Consider the following 24,702-nt stretch of genomic DNA (forward strand, 5'->3'; position numbering starts at 1 on the left):
AGGTCAAGGGGGCCCTGGAAACGAGCCTAACTGAGGGGTCAGGGTACCAGGAGTGATGGCGTGGTACAGGCACAGGAAGGCACACAGCTCAGCAGGGCAGACTTTATTAGTGATATCAGTACAGCAGAGGTGCCCATGGAGCAAAGGGGAGGGGACCCATGCCGGGACCGGTCCCCTCCTTCTGCCCCTGCAGGACCCTGCGAAGATGGGGCCTGGCCTAGACCAGTTCCTCCCGCTCCAGTGGAAACGTGGCGGTGGAGAGCCTGGGGCTGGCCTCGCTTCTTGCTCCTCTTCTCATCCACCCAGTATTGTCACTTCCTTGCAGGATTAGATCTCCCTCCCGGCCCCTAGGCAGGGAACCCCGGCTACTGGGGAGGGGCAGCTCTGGTGGGGGGGCCCTGAGGTCTAAGAATAACCTGTAGGGCCCCTCCCTGCCCCGTGCCCTTGAGTTCCCTGGGGCCCAATGCAAGCAGGTGGAGGGAGCAGAGGGCTTCAGGGCGTGTGCGCCCCCAGCCGTTTGGGCTTAAGGGAGCCCCACAGCGACTGAACGCCCCTGCGGACGGTCCACCCTACACGCCGCGCAACAGACTCAGCTGGGGGTGCCGGGAGGCAGGAGGTGGAGGCCTGGGAGCGGGCATCCAGACACTTCTGGTAGCGGAGCTGCAGAGAGGCGGGGGCGGGGGGGGGGGGGCGGTCACGCTCCAGCCTGCCCCGTGTGGGCCGGGGGCCACCGCTCCACCACCCTACCCGCTTACCATGCACGCAGCCTGCACGGCCTCTGAGAGGCTGGCAGCATTGGGCTCGCACCAGAACATGTGGCAGCAGAAGGAGGCTGGGCCGGCAGCCATGATGAATGCAAACGTGTGGACATCTCTGCCCACGGCCAGGAAGGACAGGAAGCGCACTCGGCACTCCCCCAGCACTGCCTCCGTCTGCGGGGAGGGGAGCCAGTTGGAAAGGAATAGCCCGGCCCTCTTATACTGGGTGCGTCCATCTTACTGACGGCCCTTCCCCTCATTCCCGGTCTCCCCTCCCTGGCAAGGCCCCTCCATACCTTCTCCACCCAGGTCTTTACCTGCTGGTGCAAGATGGTGAGGGTGGCAGGGGCCACGCTGACGTGACTTGGGGTCCACTGCTCACGGCTACTGGAGGACAGGACCGATTCCAGGGCCCCATTTATCACATCTACCCCTGAAAGGTAAGGATATGAACATGGCACTGCCGGAGGTGGAGAGAGGATACCCCCGCTGTACGCTAGACTTTCCAGCTCTGCCCAGTCCAGCCCAGGGCCTTTGCTCCATCCCCACTTCACTAGCCTACAGCCCCGGCTGCTGCTGTATCCCTTCCTTGGTACTCTCCTGCTTGGCTTCAGTGACTGGCACTTTTCTAGCCTCTTCCACCTTGAATCCTAAGCTTGGTTTGCTTCACTGACTCTCCTTCTCCAGCCTCCTAGGCAGACTGACCCCCCAAAGCTGTCCTCTCCATACCCTGCTCTCCACATTCAGACACTCCAGCGCTTCACACCACAATCCCTTCCAAATCAGCCCCTATAGGCCAGTCCTATCCAGTCCTCAAGACCCAACCTTCATTTTTGTTTTAAAGATTTCCATTTGAGGAATGTTTACTCTTGTGTCATACCAGTGCTAAGTCATTACAGTGCACTATGTCATCTACAATCTCACAAAAGATCCCTTTATCTCCATTTTATAGATAAGGAAACTGAAGCTGATAGAAATCAGGTAATAAACCTTAGGTCACACTAAGAAATGGGGATCTGAAGGTAAGCAGTCTGATTCCAGGGCCTGGGTTCTTAACCAGGCCTCTCCCCTGCCCCTTGCCTATAGTCCTAGTTTCGGAACGAGAGTGCTGTCAAAATCTTAGTTGTGGGCTTCCCTGGTGGTGCAGTGGTTGAGAGTCCGCCTGCCGATGCAGGGGACACGGGTTCGTGCCCCGGTCCGGGAAGATCCCACATGCCGCGGAGCGGCTGGGCCCGTGAGCCATGGCCACTGAGCCTGCGCGTCCGGAGCCTGTGCTCCGCAACGGGAGAGGCCCCAGCAGTGAGAGGCCCGCGTACCGCAAAAAAAAAAAAAAAAAATCTTACTTGTACTCAGTAATTTCTATGACTTGCTCAAAAGCCAAGGAACGCAAGGTTCCTGGCCTTTACATCAATCAACTTTCCCTTGTAACAATATCTCCTCTACTTATAACTGCTGCTAAACATTTCCACCCGTGCGCCCCACTTTTGCTTGTACTCAGCAGAGAACCAAGGCAGGAGCACACCGGCATGGTGGGGCATGGGTTCTGTTCCCTGCACTGCTCGTGAGCTGGCTGTGGCATCTGGGTACCATCGCAGTGAAGAACTTAGGGTGAACGATGCCAACGCAAAAGCACACACCTCTGTGGTCTGCTCTTGGGCCCTCGTGCCCCTTTCAGTGCCTCTGGGCTCCCACCAGGAGCAGAACACATGGACCCTTTGAGGGCAGAAAACAGATCTTCCTCGAAAGTCCTCCCTCTTGGCCTTGCTAGCCTTACCTCTGGCTGCATCAAAGCCAAGCTCCTCTCCTAAGCATGAGGGACTCCAAAAACTGGCCTCATCCGATCTGTCAAGCTTCATATTTTACTGCTCCGTGAGCTTCAAACGATTTATGTAGCATTATTAACATCTAATCTTGGCGAATGCCCAGCGAGGCAGATGGGGAACACAAAGTAAGAGAAGAGGATGCCCTTGAAGGACAGGCTGTAACTGAGGGAAGAGCCTCTGTCTAGAGGGCCCTTCCCCTCTTGACTGTCTGCGAAACTCCCAATTCTCACGCCTCAGAGTTCCCCCAGGGCCCACCTGGGAGGCCTTCCCTGCTGTAGGGCAGAGAGGGTGTTGCTGGGACAACTCTCAGCATATCTTGTAACTGCTGGGAACCCTTTCTCCACACTGGGCTGTGGCCACCTCAAGGACAGAAACCAAGTTTCATTCATGTCTGTGTCCCCAGTCCTAACACAGCGATTATCTACTGAAGGAATTCCAGATGCTTGAGCAAGTCACCCGCGAGGCAACATGGGCAAATGCACCCAAACTGGTATAACCAAGCAACCCAGAAGCCACAGGACGGTGACAACACAGGCAGGAGTGGGTGGGCCAGGGCAGCCTGCAGAGGGCTCAGATGTGAATGACACTGATGCCAGTCAATGGAAAAGCTCAAAGATCATGCGTGTAGACCATACATCAAACTGCTTAATAAGCAGATGGAGCTGCGGAGGTGGCACCTGGCCCCAGGATGGGGAGCAGCAGCATGCAGGCGGGGAAAGCAGTGGAACTAGGTGGCCCGGAAAAAGTCTATTTGGTAACAGCTCAGGACTGAAACCTACACCCTGACCCCAGCCCCAAGCTCCCAATCCCCCTTATATCCTTATTTTTTTGTTGTTTTTGTTTTGGTTTTTTTTTGCGGTACGCGGGCCTCTCACTGCTGTGGCCTCTCCCGTTGCGGAGCACAGGCTCCGGACGCGCAGGCTCAGCGGCCATGGCTCACGGGCCCAGCCGCTCCGCGGCATGTGGGATCTTCCCGGACCGGGGCACGAACCCGTGTCCCCTGCATCGGCAGGCGGACTCTCAACCACCGTGCCACCAGGGAAGCCCAATGTCCTTACTTTTTTTCCATCTCAGTTGTAGCCTTCTAACATACTATATAATTTACTTATTTTATCTATCCTGAATAGAATGGCAGCTACTTGAAGGCAGGAATCTTGGCCAGTTTTGCTCATTACCACCAAGAACCTAGAGTAGTGCCTGGCACAAATGAGGCACTCAATAGTCATTTGCTGATGAACAAATGATTAATGAGTGAATATTGCAGCTTCAGGAGGGACCAATGTTAAACTCATGGAGGTTAAAAAGGGAGCACAAATAAAGCATGAAGTGGGACTTCCCTGGTGGCGCAGTGGTTGAGAATCCACCTGCCGATGCAGGGGACACAGTTCGATCCCTGGTCCGGGAAGATCCCACATGCCGCGGAGCAACTAAGCCCGTGCGCCACAACTACTGAGCCTGCGCTGTACAGCCTGCGAGCCACAACCACTGAGCCCACGCACCCCAACTACTGAAGCCCGCATGCCTAGAGCCCGTGCTCCACAACGAAGAGGAGACCCCGCTCTCCGCAGCTAGAGAAACCCCGCGCGCAGCAACGAAGACCCAATGCAGCCAAAAATAAATTTTTAAAAATAAATAAATTTATAAAAAAAACAAAAATAAAGCATGAAGTGAGTTTAGGGACTACTGTGTGAAAGCTGTGGCTTCCGCAGAGCAGACCCACTGAGCTGACGGACGGCAGAGGGGCCGGCGAGGGCTACAGACAGTTACTTTAACGTGGTGAGAACTTATGTGAGTGGCAGGGGGACAGGGGAGTAGGGTAGTAACTGCAAGAGGCATGAAGTTGGGGGTGAGGGAGAGGAGGAAACTAGCACAAAGGTGAAGGGCTCAGCCACACCTCCTTCCTGCTCCCCCAGCAGGACTTTCTCGCCTGCGGTGGCAGTGCCACGGAATCCAATCCACTCCTCTCTGCTAATCCAGGCCTTCCTTCAAGCCCCAGCTAAATCCCCACCCTCTCTAAGAAGGTTCCCTCACTGAATGGAAGGTGCTGGTCACTAGTCAGGATGGTTTGAGAGGAAGAGCAGAGAAATGAAGATGACCAGGGTTAGAGTCCTTGGTCTGCCATCTCCTGGGCTACGTCATCTGAGGCATTCTTTCATCTGTGTGTTTGTTTATCCATTCACCCAACACTGTCGAGTTCTTCCTAAGTGTCTTTTGACACGACACCCAAGCATTTCTTCAAGCCGTCTCTTTTTTTCCCCTCTGACCTCACTCCTCCACTGTCCATTAAATGTTGGCGGGGCTCACCGCCAGGCCCAGGCTCGTTTGCCTTCTCGCAGTGGCTGCCCACTTTCCGGGCTCGATCTTCTTCACACTCGTGGCTTTGATTACCTCTCTAACCCAGTGGTGCCCACACTTGTATCTCCAGCCCAGACCCCTCCTCCGTGAATCCAGATGCCAATGTGAGTTTGCCACTCACCTTCCTGAAGGCACATCAGACTCAGGATGCCTGAAAACTGAACTCAAACCTCCAAACCCAAACTGGCCTCTTCCAGTGCTTCCTACCTTTAGAGAATTGCACCACTATCCGGTTAGCTCCGAAAGCCAGGGGTCAGTCTTAGTGCCTCTGCCCCTCACGCCGCATCCAAACAATCACCAAGGCCTCTGCTGACTTTAACTGTCTAATCGTCTCTTGAATCCACACACTCCTCTTCAGCCCCAGCACAGTCCAAGATGTTCTCATTACTGGCCACAACTACTGCAAGGTCCTCCTGGGTTCCCCACGTCCCCCTCCCCCTGCTGAGCAGCCTTCTCCACTGGTATAGCCAAGGTGAGCGGTACAAAACTCAAATGACTATGCCTAGCGCGCTCCAGAGAAATCCTCTTATAACTCCCTGCCGCTCCTAGGACGAAGAACAAATCACTAACGTGGCCTACAAGGTCCCGCAGGGCCTGACTGCCGCCGAGATCCCAGCCTCATCTGGCACGGCTGGCCTTCTCTCAATGCCTTTGAAGTACCAAGGTGCCTCCCGTGATGGGTCCTCACACCGTCCACTCTGCCTGGAGCGATCCTTCCCACTTTACTCCTGTCTCCATGCCACCTGGCCACATTAGATCCTACTCATTTTTTAAATCTCAGTTCAAATGTCACTTTCTCAAGTCTTTTAGGACTCCCTAGCCTAAATGAGGCTCCTCTGTTACACAGTTTCATAGCATCTTGCTACTTTCTTTCAGCGAATGACTCAACTTGTAATTTGACATTTATTTATGTGATTATTTGATTTATTCCTCTTTTTTTCTACTGTAATCTCCTGTAACCTCCATGAAAGCAGGGCTGTGGCCATTGTTCTCCCAGGACCTGGTACATGGTAGGCTTCATAGGTATTGGCTAAGTGAATGAACAAGTGAATAACAGGTACCGTAAAAGCACTAGAAACGTGAGTGGACCTAACAGTCTCTAGCCTCGGTTTATCTATAAGATGGGTATCATCATAATCCCAACCTCACAGGATCCTCAAGGATTAAGTGACACATAAGGGAGTACTTTACAAGCAATAAAGCACGTTGACAGATATGCTCACTGCTTCCTCTCTAGATGCTCACAGCCCATACCCAACCCAGCCCCCGGCTGCTCCAGCGTTTCCAGTCATCGAAGACCCGCCTCCCAGCCTAACCAAAGCTTTTCTGTGGGATTCAGGAGTGGGTCTCCCTATATGCCCGGTTCACTGGTTCCCAGTGAGTGAAGGCAGGGTACGGAGTGCAGCTGGGACAGAAGTACAGGAGGTGGGATGCATTTTGAAGGGCAGGGAGACGTCAGCATGAGGAAGGTCTGGTAGAAGGGGCACTGGGAGGCAGAGGGTGGGAGCAGAGTTTGGGGATCAAGGAGGTGGTCCCTGCGTGAAAAAGGACACACATACCAACAGGCTTAGCAACAGGCACGTTCCCCAGGTAATAGACTTGGAACTTTTGTACCAACTCATTCTTAGGCGCTGGGAATTCCACTGCGGGGAAGAAAGGAGAGGATCAATCATAGCGGCAGACCTTGCTCACTGCCAGTCCCCACCACCAGGGTATAAGCTGGACATTCACCCGGCCAAGGCCCTACCTCCACCCCCTCCCCCTGCCTCCCTTTAACCAAAGTCCCTCCACTTATTTGACCCAAAGAATTGAGCCTCCATTTTTCTATCACTCTGTCCAGTAGCTCGTGCCTCTTCTTGGGTCACCCCACCCTTGCCCACAAAGCTGAGGCAGACCTGGCAGGGTTGTGACACTGACCTTGGAAAGGGACATCCACAAGTTTAGAGTGGTCCAGAGAGAGTCCATTTACCAAGCAGCGGGCGTTGCGCCGTTCGGCCATGATCTGCGGAAGGGGAAAGGGGGAGGGGAAGAGCGAGGGAGGGTGTGTTAGGCTTCACAGCCCTGGAGCCCCCCACCCCGCCTCAGTGACCCCACCCGCATCCTCGTAGAGCAAAGGTGGCAGCTAGCCCAGGGTGCGGAGGGGGCCGTGCCTTAGAGCAGATCTCATGCAGGCTGGTGGCGATGTTCTTGGCAGGTGCCTCACAGCGAAACACGTGGCACTTGAGCATCTGGGTCAGCTTATCGCGAGCCACGTAGGCAAAGTCCCTGTTGGGGGGAGGGGCACCTCAGCATCTCCCAGTGCCGTCCAGTGCCGAGCCTCATTCCGCCCCATCCACGCCCTCCCCATCCATCGCAGCTCCTCCAGGGCTTCTGCCCTCGGGATGGGGTGCTGCGGGTGCTGCCTCCTGGCCGGAGGATAGACAGGCAAGCATGCCGAGGTCGAGGAGGACGGGCGAGCACAGCGGGCAGGAAGGGGCAGGGCAGAATAGGGGAACTTGGGTGCTTCATGGCATCTGGTCCAGGTGTGGGAAGAGGAACGGTCAAGGCAAATTAGGCATAGTACCTCTCTCTGGGTCCGGCAGCACAAGAGAGGCAAAGAGCAGAGTTAGGGAGGAGGGCCCCACTCTGACTGCCCGCCCCCCCAGGACCCCTGGCCCTGCTCCCACCTTCCGCTGTCCCGCCCGACGCCCCACACGCGAATGCTGACGATGGGCTGGGCGTGCAGCAGGGCCTGACTGTGCGGCTCCACCAGCTTTAGCGTCTCATCCTCCAGCTGTAGCAGCAGATCCTTTCCCTGCAGGCCCAGGAAGCGGACGCTCAGCGGTGCCCCAGCTGGGAAGGTGGCTGAGCTTTGCCACTTCCAGCTTGAGGGAGGGTGAGCCCCAGCTCGAGGGCCCTTGCTTTGGTGTCGGACCAGCCACCCTGCAGCCTCCCTCTAGTAAAGGTCCCACCTGTCACCTCTAACGAGACTCCTTTTATCATCCCCATCGCCGTTAAACAACCGTCTCCCAAGGTCCCAACGTGGAGTCACACGTCCATCTCACAGGCTGTCACCTGGCGGGTGTGCACCTCCCTCCCCAGCCCTTGGGGCGGCAGCTGGGCTCTCCCAGCTCTCACAGTTCCCTTCACTTCTCCGTTGCCCGGCCCCCCTGCCAGCTCAGGCCCTCACCTCCCCCCAGCCCCCAGACATGGGGTCGTGCAGATTGTTTTTGTGGTAGGAGAGCTGACGGATGCAATTGTTGACTGCCACACTGCTGCGGCCAGGGGCCAGCTCCTCCTCCGTCATCTCCACCCAGCCAAGGGAGCGCACGGCGAAACACTGCCAGACACAAAACAGGGGGCGGGAGATAGAGGCTCTGAGCTAAAATCGGAAGAGCCCCCAGCCCAGGACGCAAGGAGGTTTGCTGAGACCAGAGGAGTTCCTGACTCAGAACACAGTGGGTGGGAGGGTATAAGACTAAGAGGCTCTACAAACAGGATATAGTTGCAGGAGGGGTGCTGGTCTCAGAGGAGACCCCTGCCAGTCGAGGAAGCATCTGAGCCAAGCCTGGAACGGCCCCCTGCCAGGCCACGGGACTGGTTGAGTTAAAAACTGAAATGCCTCCCACTCAGACACAGGGGTCTCTGCTGAGACTTCAAGAGCTCAGGATCTGGCAAGCTGTACTGAGACCACAGAGGCCCGCAGAACATGACCCAAGGGGCATTCCTGTACACAGGGGGGCCCAACGTGGGAACGGGCATTGGTCTTGAACAAACCTTGATCCCTGGGTTGGCATTCCGTGGGGGCAGCTTCTCCTCCTCTTGGGGCAACGGCTCTGGGCTGGAGGCAGGTGGTAACACTTGGTACAGGCCCCCAAACGGGGAGCTGTCCCATGGTCCCTTCCAGACAGACCCATCCCACTGTCAGCCCACTGTGTCATGCCTTCCCACTTACCTGAGGCTCTGAGCTGGGAAAGGCAATGTCCCCTCCTCAGGGTCCTTCAGTCCCAAATCCATCGGGGCCTCCTCACTGGGCTCATCCTTGGGAAGGGGAGAGAGGAATCAGGACCAAAATGATGCCCCTTCTCCAGCTCCTCCATTGTGAAGGAGGTCCCCTCACTCACCTTCCAAAATTCTCCATCCTCGAAGCCTTCTCCATGCGTGAAGCCGGTCCAGGTGAGCTAGGAGGGGTGGGAGCCAGGGGTGGGTGGCTCATCTAGCAACAGCAGCGCCACCCTCCCCCCCGGTCAAAACCAGCAGGCCCGCGAGCCTCACCTGGGACTCCTCGCGGGGGCTGCTCCCCTGTGATGGGGAGGCCTGGCCCGGGGGCTCCCACTGAGTGGTCCCTGTTGGGATGTGCCAGTAGTAGGTCCCTGAGGTGTCCTGGACCCTCATCCATCCAGCTGGCAGGTCGGAATCCGTCTCGAAGGCGTTCGGGTTCCAAAAGGAATCTGCTAGGTGGGGGGTCTTGGTGAGGGTCTGCCCACCCAACCAGCAAATCATGGGTGCTATGCCCAGTCCCCTCCCAAGACCCCATGGTGGAGGAAGGGCAGGGGAAGGGCTCCAGCACAAGGTTCCTGATCCTCCTAGAGCTTGAAGTCTGGAGTCACAGCATGGGGGGCCCCCAGCGTGAGACGTGACTCAGGTCTCCTCCTGGGCTCTGCTCCTGGCTAACATGGCCAAACAGAGGGAAGGAGGGAGGCAGAGAGAAGGGAAGGAGGTTGAGTGACCCCAAATGACCTCCTGTCAGACATATCCGGATCCCAGGTGCACACACTTAGCGGCTCCTGCACACACGGGTGCACACAGACATACAACATATACAAGCCCTACCACATACCTGTGCGGCCACCACAAACCCAAGGGCGTACACACACAGGAGATACCCGCAGACAGCAGGTGTCGCATACAGGTGCACGCGCACGTGCAGGGGCACACACACACACACCAACTCCAGCCATCCACTGATGCGGCCACCATACACAGAGGAGCGCACACACACAGCGATACAGTCCAGCCCCTGCCACATGTGTGTGCAGAGACCACACCCACAATGACCCCCAAAACATGTGTGGGTACCACACAGACACCGAATACACATTCAGACACACAACATATGTCAGCCTCTGCCACATGTGTGCAGATACCGTAGACACCCACAACCTAGCCCTTGCCACACACGAGTGCGGGCGAACATTGCATGCACATATGCACACACACCACGCACCTGTGACATAGCCCCTCCCCCCCCGGCAGAGCCACGCCACTCCGGCCCTGCAGCCCAGCTCAGGCCTCCACCACTTCTGTGCTCCCTGCCAGCCCCGCCCCACATCACGCCCGGGGCCCGTGCTGCCCCTCACCTGGGCTACTGTCCTGCAGGACGATGGCCAGGAAGAAGTCCTGGGAGAACATGGCGCTTGTTCCCAGCCCCTCCTGCCTCCACCCTCCCTCCTCACAGCCCCTCCAGCCCAGCCAGCTGGGCTCACAGCCTGGTGCTGGGCTGCAGAGAAAAGCTCATCCCGCCCCCTTCTCACCAGGGCAGAGCGCCTGCCAGGCAAGATCCTCCCCCGCCTGGAGCTCACTAGGGAGGGGCCAGGACCACCAGGTAAGGGGACCCCACTGGGGTGGGGATGTGGGGTAGGGCTCATGAGACCCCAGCCTTCCCTGCTCACATCTCTTCTTTCTAATCCTGCGTCCCCTCCCCCCAGTCCTGAATCTCCATCCCACCCCAAAGCGGTCACCTCGGTGCCACAGTCAAGCCCAGTCTTAGGGACACCAGGAGGCTCAGGCCTTCAGGAATCCCCCAGCTACCTGGGGCCCTGCAAAGCCTAGAGCTCTCAGTACAAACAGGGTGTGGCTTCAAGGCTCCCGGGGATCCCTCCCCTGCCCAGAACCTGCCCAGCAGTTCGAGCGGAGAGTGGGCTTCAGGGTCTGGGCCCCGGCAAGCTTGAGGCTGGGCTTGGGGCTTCCCAGCACCAACCCCCCTCACCTGCCAGGGCCCAGCTAGGCTGCAGCGTCTCCTCGGCAACCGCAGCACCAGGACCGGCTGGGAGCGCCCAGACTGCTGACGTGCTTCCCGTTACCAGGGAAACCAGGAATCCTGACTGGTCCAAGAGGCAGCACTGAGGGACAGGCAGTCCCCAGACCCAGGCTGCTGGGCAAACAGGCACGGAGGGCTGGGAGTGGGCGTGGTTACACCAAGGGGGCTGCATACCTGATGTGAGAGTCATTGGAGCGAGGTGCCTCACCGCCCTCAGCTTCCAAATGAGGTGGGCCCACAGAGGAGGGGCTCTTCTTGCCCATCCAGCCTCTAGGTACCCATTACTGCCTCTTTCCCCCCCACCCTCCCCTCCCCTCAGGCCCTAGGGAATTAGAATGCCCGCTTTTCCCCAGAGACCCTCCATCGTCTTCAGGGCTCTCCCACCAAACCTTCCAGGAACCCCACACGCAGGGCAGCCGTGCTCTGCAGAGCCACACCTTTCTTCCTGAAGGGTCACAGACCCCTTGAATCTGCGGACCAGTTCACCATCTTCTGACTGAGTCACACACACCAATCCATCTGCCATCCCTGTCAGCCTGCACCTTCCTGCTTCAAAGAGCTTCATCCTTCCGATCTGTCCTGGAGGGGCCGCTCTCCCCCCCTGACCATCTGGGAGGCCCTTCTGGAGCTTGGCACGTCTCCCTCCAAGCACAGCCCCACCCCGGCCTTTGCTTCCACAAGCACGCATTTATTCAGGAATGTACACTTTCACTCCTGCACCAATTCATTCCGGCGCTCCTTCACGCACTCAGAGGTTCATGTATCATTCATTCACCCACGCATGCCTCCCAGGCTAAGCCAGATGTAGTCATTTGCTCAGGAGTCAGGAACGCTCTCCTTTCCCCACCCCCATGCACGCCCGTAGTCCAGACTAGTATCTTCTACCTGGGTCAATGCAGCAGCCTCACGAAGGGTCTCCCTCTCCCTGTTTAGTCTCCTCCAGTCTGAGCTGCAGGCTACATCCCAAATGATTGTTCCAAGATGCTAAACTTCTCTCCAGTTGAATCCTCTAATTGTTTTCTCCTTGCCCTCAGGATAGAACCCAAATTCCTCTACAAGGTTTGTTTGCTGTTATGAGCTCCTAATCGCCTGCCTCTCAGCCTTACCTCTGACCACCCTCCATACCTCTGGTCTCTCTCTCCCTGCCTGGGACACGCCCCTTATTCTCCCTGAGCCCAGCCTCCCTCCCCTCAATCTTGACCTGGCACCAGCCACTCCTCCTTCCAGCATCAATGTAAAGGTCGCTTCTCAAAACTGACCCACCCCCTCTCCCCAACCATGCACACAGGCAGGGTGCGGGATGTCCCTCCTGCACCTCCCCCACCCCAGGGCCCAAACAACCTGTTTACTTCTGTCTCCACCCTAGACTGTGAGTGCCATTGAGGGCAGGAACATCTGACCCCTGCAGTATATATTCTTAGCATTTAGGACAAGGCCTAGCAATGAGTATGAACCCAACACAGTGGGTTCCCAGTATGAACCCAGCACAGGTAGGAAAGTTCATTCATTCAACATTCATCATTTGGTCATCATTCATTCATTCATATACGTATGCATGCAATCAACAACTTGGTGGAGATCCTAGGGTGGGAAGGAGAAAATAATGTTTGCTCAATTCTACCACATTCCTACAGGAGCCCAGACCTCCTCTGTGGCCTTCCTGGTCATAGCAACACAGTTACAAAAGAGGCAGTGGCGCAGCCCCTTCTGCTAGCAGCCCCTTCTCCAGCAGAGCTCGATCCTTGCCCATCCTCTCGCCACCCCAGCTCGCTTGCTGAGGTCACTGCCCACACCCAGCATACCCTTCCCAGCTCTTCAGCAGTTCTGTCCTCCCACTCCCAGAAAGCTCATAGGAGCGGCCACTACAGTGACCATTCAGGGGCCCCAGAGCAGCCAGGCTCTCCATTATTTGGCCCAGATTCACATCCCCTAAGGCAGAGGTTGCAAATAAGCAACCTGCAGTCTGATGTAAACCTCAGATAGATTTTGTTTGGCCTGCATGGTGCTTTTTTAAAAAACAGACTTGGTTGCTAACATTTAGAAATTGGGATGTTTCACATCAATATCTAGTTTTCAGTTTCCCTTGAAAAGTTACATGAACTGGCTCCATTGAGACTACATTTCCCCCCACCTAACCCTATAAAAACCAGCTGGAGTGGAGTAGTAGCTGTTCCCTGCAAAAGGGACCCAGGCGATGACCACTGACTGCCGCTAACATCCCCCTAAAGACAGGCAATCAGACTTTGTCCTTGGTAGAATTACTCAATACCGCCTGTGAAGTGTTCTTACAAAAACAAAACACAAAGAACCCCTCAAATCTGAATCTGATCAAGGCTCTAGAATTCACTGTCAATTTACAGGAAATCCAGGGAAAGAGGAACATGTTCAACACCACACAGGGAGGGTCTGCAAATCCAGACCACGGAAAGCCCAGGGCAAACAACACAGTGGCTTCAATTAAAACAACAACAACAAAACACCGAGCAAAAATAGAGAGATGGAGGAATAATGTATAGATCAAAAGAAATCTTGACGTATTGACTATCAAAAGGTCTGTTCCTGGGCTTCCCTGGTGGCGCAGTGGTTGAGAGTCCTCCTGCCGATGCAGGGGGTGCGGGTTTGTGCCCCGGTCCGGGAAGACCCCACATGCCGCGGAGCGGCTGGGCCCGTGAGCCATGGCTGCTGAGCCTGCGCATCCGGAGCCTGTGCTCCGCAACGGGAGGGGCCACAACAGTGAGGGGCCTGCATACCGCAAAAAAAAAAAAAAAAAAGGTCTGTTCCTATTTGGATATTGATGCAATGAATCAAAACTTTTTAAAGAGTGGGGAGACAACTGGGAAATGTAAACATTGACTGGATATTCGATGATATTAAGGAATTATTGCTAAATTTCCGTAGGTATGATATTGATATTGTGGATTTTTTTTCAAAAGAGTTTTATCTTTCAGAAAGGCATGAATGAGTGGGGACTTCCCTGGTGGTCCAGTGGTTAGGACTCCGAGCTTCCACTGCAGGGGGCATGGGTTCGATCCCTGGTTGGGGAACTAAGATCTCGCATGCCGCACGGTGCAGACAAAAAGAAAAGCATGAGTAAACATTTACCGACGTATTTGCTTCAAAATAACTTAGGCTGGGGCCCAGGAGTAGGTGCGGGTATAGATGCAGCAAGGTTAGCCACGTGTTGCTAATTGTTGAAACTGGGTCATGGGTAAATCAGGCTCGTTATTCTATTATTTTTGTATATGTCTGAAAATGTCCATAGTAAGTTCTTTGAAAGGGGATGACATGCTGCCCTTGGCTCATCTGAACTGCATGCTCCCTGCAAAGGTCCCCCAGTTTGGGGTCTGGGTAAGGTGCCTGCTGCCTGGTGTGGGAGGAGTCTTTCCTGACACTAACATCCAGCCCAGGCTTGTGGCCGCAGCCCATTATCTCTGCCCCTTGCTCCTCAGCCGTCTGCATCTCTATGTGACACTAGCAAATGCAGAGACTCAACTTATTTAAATGGGACACATTTAATGGTCAATCCTGGGAGTCCTAATATCTATCCCCCCCACCCCAACAAAGCATATGTTTATTCTTCCTTTGCTTCCTTTTAGTCAATATCTTATTCCTGACTAAACAGTACTCTTGCAACGTCCAGTGTGGTGCTCTGCACACAATACCCCATTCTTTTCCAAATAGACCTCTGTGGGGAGGAGCTGCCTCTAACTAACAGCCCGGAGTGCACCTGGGCTCACCGTGCTGTAGGCATCGGTGACAGCTAGGGCCAGGAGCTCGGGTCTGCACTTGGACTTGGTTTAGATCTCAGTTCTACTGTGATCTCAGACTGTCTGTGACCCTGGGAAAGGACTAAACCTCTCCAGGCCTCTATTTTGTCACCTGTAGTATGGGCATAAAAAAATAGGATTCCATACGACAATGCTGAGCACAGTGCCAGTACCTGGTAAGTGCCTCATACACAGACCTAGGCCACCATCCACCGGGAGTGTGGGATGGATGGGTCTAGTGCTTGTTCAAGCACTCTCTGAACGTAGGGGCCACGTCCTTCAGGAAAACCTGGGCGTGGCCTGCTGAGGACTGAGGATACAGGCTCTGTGACTCACGCCCAGGCTGGCCCTCTGTATGGAGGGACCCCCCCCCCCCGCCCTCTCGCCCTCCCACATTCCCCACAGCAAGCTCCACAAGGTACCTGTGTCCTCCGGGGAGCCATAGGAGGGGCTGCCCTGGGATAAGGTGGCCCAGCTCGAGTCCTCGTCACTGGCCGCGCTGTTCCGCATGCCAAACAGAAGGCTGGCACTCTTGCTATGCTCTCGGGGGCCATCTGCGAGGGCCTGGGGCCCAGGGGGCACCTCCGCACTCCCCAGGGGCGCCGGCAGCCCTGGGGGAGAAGACAAGTCGTCCTCGTCCTCCTCCTCGTCCTCGTCATCCTCCTCGGCCTCCCCTGCTGCCTTCTCCTCTCCCTCCTCTGGGCCCTGCTCTCGGGTGCCGATGATCAGGCCGGGTCCTCGGAGCCCTCTGTTGGCCGCATTATGGGCGGAGAGCTCCAGCTCAGAGTACAGGTGCATCAGGCCTTTGGGGCCCAAGGGTGCCATCTCGGGCTCCTGGCTGGCTTCCTCAGCCAGGGTCAAGGTCACGTTGCGATTCTGGTCACGGTGGGCTGTGGCGGCCCGCCGGAGCTGGTTCTGGCCCTCCTTTAGCCACTTGGCATTGGCGGGGCCCGGCTCGGGTCCCCCCCCCTCCCCCATGGCGCTGCGCAGGTCCTTGGGTCCCACGGCCGTGGCCTGCAGCTTGGCGTTGAGCAGCTGGTTGTGGGCAGCGTGCAGGGGCAGGGGCAGGCTCAGCGCGGGGCCTCCGTGGCTGTTGGCATTAATGGCCGACTGGCTCAGGGATGATGGAACAGACATGGCCTTGGCAGATCCTGCAGGCGGGGAGGGGAGACCACGTTGAGCCTCCAGGTCAGGATAGCAGCACCCCTGCTTCTGTCCCAGGCCTGTGCCCTGCACCTCCTCATCTCCCTGCACTCAGCAGACCAGCACACACCGCTGTGTCCGCTGAGCTATTTTCCCAGGAGAATAACTGGGCTCAACTTCTGTCCGCCATCACCACCACCACTGGCTCAAACCCCACCCCCACTGACCAGGCCCAGGCCCACAGTCCACCCCATCCCCAAATCCCCAGCGCTGAGCTTGCTGGGATAGCACAGCCAGCCCCTGCTTTGCCCTCACTCCCAACTGCAGAGACTCCACACAATGGCTCTCTGTGCGTCCCCACCCCCAGCTCATCCAACTGGGGCTTGCTGTGCCAGGGGCACAGATGGTGAGGGACTGGCTCGTGTGTTCTGGACACTGGACACTGCCTGCCCCCTTCCTCCTGCCACACCGCTATGCACAGCCCCACCACTGTGAGCTCCCCACGCTCTGTTCCTATCGTCATAAATCGCTGGGTCCAATCAGCCCCCGAGCCCACCCCATCCTAGAGACCATGAGGACAAGAGAGAATGAGCATAGACCAAGCCCTCAAGGGCAAGGTCCTAGGAAGGCAGGTCATAAAGGAAGGGCCTTCAGCTCCAACTCGTGGTTCCTTTGACCAGTTGAAGCAACATTTTGGTGACTGTTTCGATAAAGTATCTCACCTCGGGTACCAATTCCTCTGCCAGCCCTTATGATGCCCCACGCCTGGGTCACTGCAGGAGTCTTTGATCTGGACCCTCCAGCCCTTCAGGTCTTTGCCCAAATGTCACCTTTTCAGTGAGGCCTTCCCCGGATACCCTTTGTAAATCTGCAGGCCACCGGGGCCCCTCCCAGCAATCCCCAAACTCCCCCCAGCACCCAACACCACCTGACAAGCTAAGTTATTATTTACTTTGTTCAATGATTGTCTGCTCATGACTGTAATTTCAGTTCCATGGTGGTGAGGATTTTGTCTTTCTTGTGTTTTTTTTTTTCAATGTAGTATGCCTAGGGCTTAGCACAGTGCTGACACAGAGCAAGAACTCAATAAATATTTGTTGAATCAGTGTAGGAATCTGCCCTCCCATCTGCCCCAGGCCCCATTTCGCATCTCCTCTGCCAGCTTCAGAAAACATACTCTGGTCGTGTTACTGTGTCTCAACCATTGCTCACGATGCCCCAACCAAACTCCACCTGCCCTTCAGGTGAGGTCTCCTGTCCCACAGTGAAAGTCCACCAGTCCTATCCCCTCGGACCCCCTCCTGCATCCTCAGAAGCACTTCGTGGATCACCTTCTCCTCCGAGCAGCCAAGCCCATCACCCTAAAGATTGATCTCACCCTCAGAGCCCCATTCCACCCTCCCCATCTCCCTGACCTTCCACTGCTAGGCTTCTCTCCTTCCCTGACCCCACTATATTGTGCTCACTCCCTGGACCCTCCCTGGCCACCCCCTCACAGTTTATTCTCCCTGACCAACCATTATCCGACTGTGTCTCCGCCTGACCCTCTTAGACACTATCCTCCCCTCCCTGATACCCTCACTCAGAGGTCTCTTCCTACCTGACCTCCCCGCAACATGCAACTCTCCCCTACGGAGCGCCCCCCAGGCACACCTTCCCCTCAGACTCCCGCTGCACAGTCCTTTCTCCTCAGTTTCTTACCTGAGCGCTCTCCACCTGCCTGTGTGCCCTGAGTTCTTTCTCTCCTTGAACCCATGGCCCCAGTGTTTTGTCTCCACAGCGCAGCTCTCAACCCTGAGCACTGACGGCCCGGAGGTGTTTAGGCTGCCCCCCGCAAGGCTCTGCCGTCTCTCGGGTGCAGTGCCGGGTCCTGGGGCAGGGGCCGTAGCTCGCCTTTCCATCACTCCTAGCCCCTCAGACCCTAGCACAATGCTATGCACACATCTGTGAAATAAATGTGAGAAGGTCCCTGTCCACATGTCTGCCTCACGTGTAACCACCTGCTGGTCTGCTCGGTATGGCTCCACCTCGGCAATGAGAAAGCTCGTGGCCACCGGCATAAATGAGAAAGACAGACGGCCCTGTCTCTGCCCAGAACCACTGTAATCTTCCAGAAATGGAAACCAGATTGTCACTCTCCAGCTCAAAAAGTCAGATGGCTCAGGACTGCCTTTAGGATAATGTCTGTACTCGTTAGCAGATCACCAAGAGCCTCCTTGAGCCAATGCCTTTGACCTCTCGGGCCTCCTCCCCGTCCTGCCTCCTTCCCACCTTACACTCCAGCCACAGGAAGTATGGTGGATCCTAGAACATGTCACACTCACACGGCCCTGGCTCTTTGTCTACACTGATCCCTCGGCTTGGAATCCCGTCTCCCCTTGTGAGGACCTCTGCTTGTTTCACTACTTGGCTCAGTGGTCAAAGCTCCTAAGCAGTAAGTCTTTTCTGTTCAGTCCCCTATCCCCATCCTCACGTGCCCATTCCCTCCCTGGCTCACCATACCCAGTACTGCATTCTGTCCGAACATCTGAGACCCTGTCTCATTCAACTTCGCACCCCATTAGCAAAGAGAGTGTGCTGTGCGTCTGCACAGAGTGGGCCCCTGGTCAGGACGGAGGGGTGAGAGGAACAGGAACTAGGAAGCCCAGAACTAATTGGGGATAGACACTGAGACAGGCTTGTGTGGCCTCATGGGCTGGGGATGGGAGTGTCAGGGAGGGTGCTGGAGAATGATGAAGGGTCCCTGAGACGGAAGTAGGATGGGGTCCTGGACAGGTGAGGCCTGAGATCTAGGAAAAAAGGGAGGGAGGGAGCTAGCTTAAACCGATACCCTAGCTCAAAGGCTGTTCCTTTGAGTGGCATCTCCAGGAGTTTCAGGGGATGGAAGACCCCATGACTCTGCCACACTCGGGGCATCACAGGGGTGCCAGGCCCTTCTCTGAAGCAGCAGTGTACGGAGCCAGGTTTCTCAGCGTTCAGGCCAGGACCAACCTCCTTAGCATCTGGAAGTGTGGTCTGGGAAGGGCACGTGCCCCGTGAGGCTGGGACAGTGAAGAACCAGGGTGACTGCAGGGCAGGCCCGCCCATCTGGTCATGGGGGCAGAAAGCACTGGGGGAGGGAAGGGGGAAGTTCTGCTGTGTGAAGAGTGCTGAAGCCTGAGTGCCTAGCCCAAAGCAGTGCGGTCTCCTTCACCTCACTCATTAAGGTCCAAGGATGACCAGCTGCCCAATACCTTCAAGAAGGGGCACAACCTAACCTCTCCCCTCTCACTGGTGCTACCCATACCTGGAGCCTCTCAAAGGATGGAAAGAGACAAATGGATTCTGGCTCAAGGCAGGGAGCTGGGCGGAGCCCTCAGGGGAGGAGCTAAAAGAGTGGCCACTAAGCCTGAAGGGGCTGATAGGAGACCACACGGGTAGACAGGCGAGGCCTGCTCAAGGTCAATGGTCTTCTAACCTGACCACTTACTATATGCCAGGCACTGTGCTGGGCATGGGGGGAGAGTGACGAATAATAAAGAAATGACTGTTCCCCGAAGGAGCTCACAGTCTAGCAGGGAAACAGTCACTGAACACCTCGTTACAATGCAGTGTAATGGCAGTACCTGGCACTCGAAGCACTCCCTATTTGTTGAATAAGTGATTGACTATTTTGATGGGGAAAGAACAGGGCACTATAGGAGCCCGAGGCTTACTTTGACCGAGACATTGGCGAAGACCTGCCTGAGACAAGAACACGACTCTCCTTGGACCACCCCCTTCACCATCCCTCCCTCTCAGAGGATGACCCCCAACGCACTCCCAGTTCACGGAGGAAATGGCAGCTATCAGCCAGAGAACATCCTCCAACCTACAAACTCAGCACCTATCCTTTTACCTCCTTTTTCCTAAAACCAGTTGCTTCACCTGTCACTTAAATCCCTCCTTTCATGCCTTTCCAGGAATCGTATGCCACTGTTAATCCATGTTTTTCTTCTACCTAATCAACCACTCCTCAGCGGGATCCACTATCTCCCGACTTAAACACAGAATCTTTCTTGACCTGACATTCTTCCAGCGCCACTTGCTACTCTCTTTTCTCCCCCACATCCGCAAACTTCTTGAAAGAGCTGTCTTCACTCATGGCTGCCGTGTCCTCACCTGGGTCTCACTCTTCAACTATTCCCAGTCCTGCTTCCACTCTCAACATGCTTCAGTAACAGCTCCTACCAAGGTCAACATGACCCCTGTGTCATTTAATCCAACAGACCCTTGGAGTGCTCACCCTGGTTGTACTCTCAGCAGCATCTGACACCATGGGCCTCTCATCCAGCTTTCATCCATGGCTTCCACACACTACATCTCCTGGTTTTCTTCCTACACTCTAGTTACTGCCTGGTCGTTTCTTACACTCCTTTGCTGGCTCTTCATCCTCCGCCAGCCGTTACACGCTGGAGTTTCTCACAGCTTGTTCTTATGCCCTTTTCTCTTTCTCACCCGATATTCGACACAGGTATTCATTCATGCCCGTAGCTTCAGATGCCCCCTACAAATTGATGCTTTCCAAAAGTACACCTTCATTTCAGACCTCTCATCTGAGCTCTAGACACACACATTCAACTTGCTACTCAACATCTCCACTCGGATGTCTCAAAGGCCTCGCAAACCAACATATCCACTCATGTTTCTCTCTCCCACACCTTAACTGGTCCTTTCAGGATCCTGGCTCATGGAATGACATGACCACCAGTTCTGTTCTATAAACCAGAAGTAGCAATACCATTCTTTTCTTTTTTTTTTTTTGCGTTACGCGGGCCTCTCACTGCTGTGGCCTCTCCCGCTGCGGAGCACAGGCTCCGGACACGCAGGCCCAGCGGCCATGGCTCACGGGCCCAGCTGCTCCAGGGCACATGGGATCTTCCCGGACCGGGGCACGAACCCGTGTCCCCTGCATCGGCAGGCGGACTCTCCACCACTGCGCCACCAGGGAAGCCCAGCAATACCATTCTTGACACCACCTTCTCCCTCACTCCCCACATTCAATCCATCCCCAGGTACTGATGATTTTCTATCCAAGAAAAATTTTTGGACTTGATCGACTCTCTGCATCCACTACCGTCAAGAGTCCACACCAAGGACAAAGACTTTAAGATCAAAATTCTTAACATGCCCTCGATTGTCCGGCTCAGCCTTCCTCTCCAGCTTTGGCACTCTGCTGTCCAGCATCACTGGCCTGCTTTTGATTCCTCGAAGACATCATGCTCTCTCTTTCCATCAGGTGTCTGCACGTGATTCCCTTCTGCCTGGACCCTCCTTCCCCTACCCTCTCAGTCTAATTCCTTTGCCTCTTAGGTCAAATGTCATGTTCTCAGAGACGCCTTCCTTGACCCTCTCTCCCTACCTCCTAGTCCAGTTTAGGTGGTGCTCTTGTGTGTTCTCAAGGCACCATTCACCTTTCCCTTCATGGTATTTATTACATTCGTAATTTTATTCTTATCTGATTTTCCCCTTAGACTGTCAGCTCCATGGGGACAAGGACACAGCCTATTTTGCTCGTAATTATATATTCAGTGCCTGACAGTACCTGGTATATATTAGGCGCTCAAAGCATACTTGTTGAATGAATAAATGATCAAATAGTTTTGTTTTTTTTTTTTTAAGGAAAACACTACGTTAGAGTATTAAGAGGAGGTAGGCAAGAGGGTATGTTATCAGAGCAATCAAGGTAAAAAGGGGGGATGTGGCCTAGATTAAGTTTGGCAGCAGTGGGTAAGATGCAGTGAAATGAATGGATTTGTAAAATACTTAGGTAGTGGATGTAACAGAACTTGGTGACATAAGATGTACAGAGTGAGAGAGAGAGACATTAATTGAGAATGTTGCCTAGGATTCCAGCTTGGGTAGCTGATTGGAAAGTATCCATTTCTGAGAGTTGAAGGAGGAGCAGATTTGAAAGAAGGGGTAGAGAGGGAACATAGGAAAGATAATACAGCTTGGGATCAGTAAGTCTGGAAACTCCTGTTGGATTTCCAAGGGGATGTCATGAGGCCAGTTGGATATTGCGTCTGGAGTTCAGGAAAGAGATCTGGGCAAGATGTATAAATCCGAGAATCATATATGTGTGTGTGTGTGTGTGTGTGTGTGTGTGTGTGTGTGTGCATATATATATGTGTGTGTATATATATGAAATTTGAAGCTTTGAGAGTGAATAAAGGACCCGAGGAGAAAGTGCAGAATGAGCGAAGATGGCCCAGGAAAGAACCAAAAGCCTCACCAGCATCTAAAGAGAGGGGAAGGAGGTAGCAAATGAGATTGAGGAGCAGACAATGCTGCAGGACAGAAACCAGGAAAACGTTTCAAGGAGAGCTGACACACACCACTAATACTAGAAAATGGAAGGCGGATAATAGGAAAGTGTCCATTGGAGTTGGCCACATGGACATCTCCAGTGACCTTGGCTTGAGCAGTTTCCGTGGGTGCCAGAGACAGAAGACCGAGTGAAGTGAATTAATGGGACGTGAGGAAATAAAGACATCAAGTGTAGACGAGGTTCTGGCTTTAAGGAGTGGAGAGAGCTGGGCCTCTGAGGTACTGGGAAAGCAAGAAACGCACAGGCAGATTCAATAGGTTCGAAATATCCTCCGAATTGGCAGCGGGAAAACTGCTCCTAATGGGTGCTCCTGCCAGTGCTAGGCCTCCTGGCCGAGGGGGGGCCACAGCGGCCCCAGGGCACACCCCTCGGTCGCCGAGGGCAACAGAATGCGGCTTGACAGATGCCAGGCCTGGGACCCTGCAGGAATCCGTGCAGCCTCTGAGCTTACCTCACCACACGTCCTCTTCCCAGTCCTTGACCTCCCCTCCCCCATCCCCTAGTCCCCATCCCCCATCCCCCCACCGCCCCTCGCTTCCCTTCCCCTGTTCTCGCTCCCTATTCATCCCGGAGAGGCAGGAGGTAAAGGTCGGGGAGGGGACGGTGTGAGGACCGAAGTACAGTCCGACCTTGTAAGGGGGAGAACAGGAGGGTAGTCGGAATACGCGGTGGGAGGGCCGCGCGCGGGGATGGGGCCTGGCGGGGGGACGCGGGCCGCCGCGGAGCTCGGGCTGCGGGGTCCGCCGGCCACTGGAGGCCGGGATCCGACCGCCCGGGCTGGGTCCCGGCAGGGGCAGCTCCTACCTGCGCGGGGAGGCCCCAGGCCCAGGTGGCGGAGGTGGCTCAGGCTGCAGGGCTCGGGCTCCGCGGCGCCTTCTCCATCACAACATCCCCCGCCCAGGAGCGCGCGGGCCGCGGGGCCGCGCCCGGAGCAGCGGAGGCGCGCGCGGGGCAGCGGGTGGGGGAGGGGCGCCATCTTGGGCCGGACGCGGGCCGGGGAGCTGGAGCCCCTCGGCGGCGTCACTGGTGGCAGCCGAGCGGAGGGCCCCCCCCTGCGGGACCCTCGGGCCTCGATGAGTCCAGCGGCCCAAAGCCCCTCGCCGGCCGCCATCCCTGCGCCCGGGTCCCACGGTTCCAGAGCGCTGCCCCAGCCTCCGCCGACCCCCGCCCAGCCCGGCACCGCCCTCCACCACGAGGCCTTGGACTCATCCTGTGCGGCCCACAGGGCCCCGGCCCCGCACCCCGGCGGGGCGACTCACCGAGGGGTTGGAGCGGGAGCGGCTGTGGCAGTGCCAGGGCCGCGGCCGCGCGGGGAGGGGCTCCGAGGAGGCAGCCTGCTCTGCTCTTGCGGCAACACTCCGTGACGTCCTGGTGGAGAAGCGATGAGGGCACAGCGTTGGTGATAATAATAGCTCTTATTTAGTGGCCGCTTACACGGTGCCAGGCTCTGTGTTAAACCCGTTATATGCATTCGTCCTCACATCAGCCCTGTGAAGTCGCCACTATGATCATCCTCAGTTTTCAGAGGCAGATGCTGAGGTTCAGAAAGGTAAAACGACTTGCCTGCAGTCACAGGTAAGTGGGGGAGACAACCTGGACCCCAGATGTTTCTTAACACCCTGCCACTGCTGCTGAACATGAAACTGTGACACCAAGGCCTTGCAGGTGTGAAGAATGAATCGCTCCCCGGTGGAAATTCACAGGAGGGAAGGAAGAAGGGGGAATGTGGATGAAAAGTGTGAAGGAAGGAATGATGGGGCCCAATATTGCACAGACTCCCTGGATAGTGAGATAGTTCCCAGTGGTCAGGTCAGCGGCACAGAGGCTTTCAAAGATAGTGAGGGGGAATATTACCATCCAGACCCTCTCCTGGCTCATTCCTCTAAGGCAGACGATTTAATTTATTGTAACTACTAAGTACTGAGCAACTGACTCAAGATGCCCTCAAGGTACCTAAAACTAAAAATGTCCAAATCTGAATTCATTGTCTCATCCCCTTTATTGGCCTTCTAAGAAGTTTCACTGGGGTGAAAAAAACCCTCCCCAGTGCATGTGTGCACGAACACGAACACACACACACTCATACACACACAAACACACTCACACACACACACAAATACACATACACACGACTGGATGCAGCTCCACTTTATCCATCCCAGTGAGTGGCACCACCATCTACTGCTTGCCTAAGCCAGGAGCCTCAAGGTCATCTTTGACTACACTTTCACTTGATTTGAGGTGAATATAAGTGTTTTAACTTTTTGTTATGGAAAATTTCAAATATATGTAACATAAGGAGACAGAACAGTATAATGAACCCTCATATACCCATCATTCAGCTTCAAACATTATCAACTCCTGGACAAGAATTTATGATGAATTGACAAACTTCTATGATATATGAATCATGTACCAAGTCCCAAGCTAAGTCCTAGGGACCCAAAGATGAATCAGATTTGACTGTCACCCAACCGGGAGGGTATAA

At 55.4% G+C, this 24,702-nt stretch overlaps 1 protein-coding gene across 4 annotated transcripts; it reads right to left on the bottom strand.

Moving 5' to 3' along the window:
- Positions 1–93: 93 nt before the first annotated feature.
- Positions 94–23,581, bottom strand: APBB1 (amyloid beta precursor protein binding family B member 1). Of its 4 annotated transcripts, none has more exons than XM_060018412.1 (14): positions 23,474–23,581; positions 15,145–15,873; positions 9,191–9,369; positions 9,040–9,096; positions 8,871–8,956; positions 8,693–8,756; positions 8,106–8,255; positions 7,603–7,730; positions 7,087–7,201; positions 6,854–6,938; positions 6,496–6,579; positions 1,076–1,191; positions 756–932; positions 94–660 (listed from the first exon to the last, which is right to left on the bottom strand). In XM_060018412.1, the coding sequence occupies exons 2-14, from the start codon at positions 15,857–15,859 to the stop codon at positions 493–495; spliced, it is 2,124 nt and encodes a 707-aa protein (XP_059874395.1). In that variant the 5' UTR covers positions 15,860–15,873; positions 23,474–23,581; the 3' UTR covers positions 94–492. The 4 variants fall into 4 exon arrangements, with proteins under 4 accessions (XP_059874395.1, XP_059874393.1, XP_059874394.1 ...); XM_060018410.1 differs by lacking the exon at positions 23,474–23,581 and adding an exon at positions 23,019–23,247; XM_060018411.1 differs by lacking the exon at positions 23,474–23,581 and adding an exon at positions 23,019–23,244 and having other exon boundaries at positions 9,191–9,366.
- Between the last annotated feature and the right edge of the window lie 1,121 nt (positions 23,582–24,702).

The sequence above is a fragment of the Delphinus delphis genome, chromosome 8, assembly GCF_949987515.2.
Source record: "Delphinus delphis chromosome 8, mDelDel1.2, whole genome shotgun sequence".
In the NCBI taxonomy this organism is placed as follows: domain Eukaryota; kingdom Metazoa; phylum Chordata; class Mammalia; order Artiodactyla; family Delphinidae; genus Delphinus; species Delphinus delphis.

Coding starts and splice junctions, on each gene's coding strand:
- APBB1 (XM_060018410.1), bottom strand. CDS start 23,190: ATGGCGCCCCTCCCCCACCCGCTGCCCCGCGCGCGCCTCCGCTGCTCC. Junction 8,256..8,692: donor ATGCCAACCCAGGGATCAAG/GTTTGTTCAAGA, acceptor TGTGTCTGGCAG/TGTTTCGCCGTGCGCTCCCT. Junction 661..755: donor CCGTGCAGGCTGCGTGCATG/GTAAGCGGGTAG, acceptor GCCTCTCTGCAG/CTCCGCTACCAGAAGTGTCT.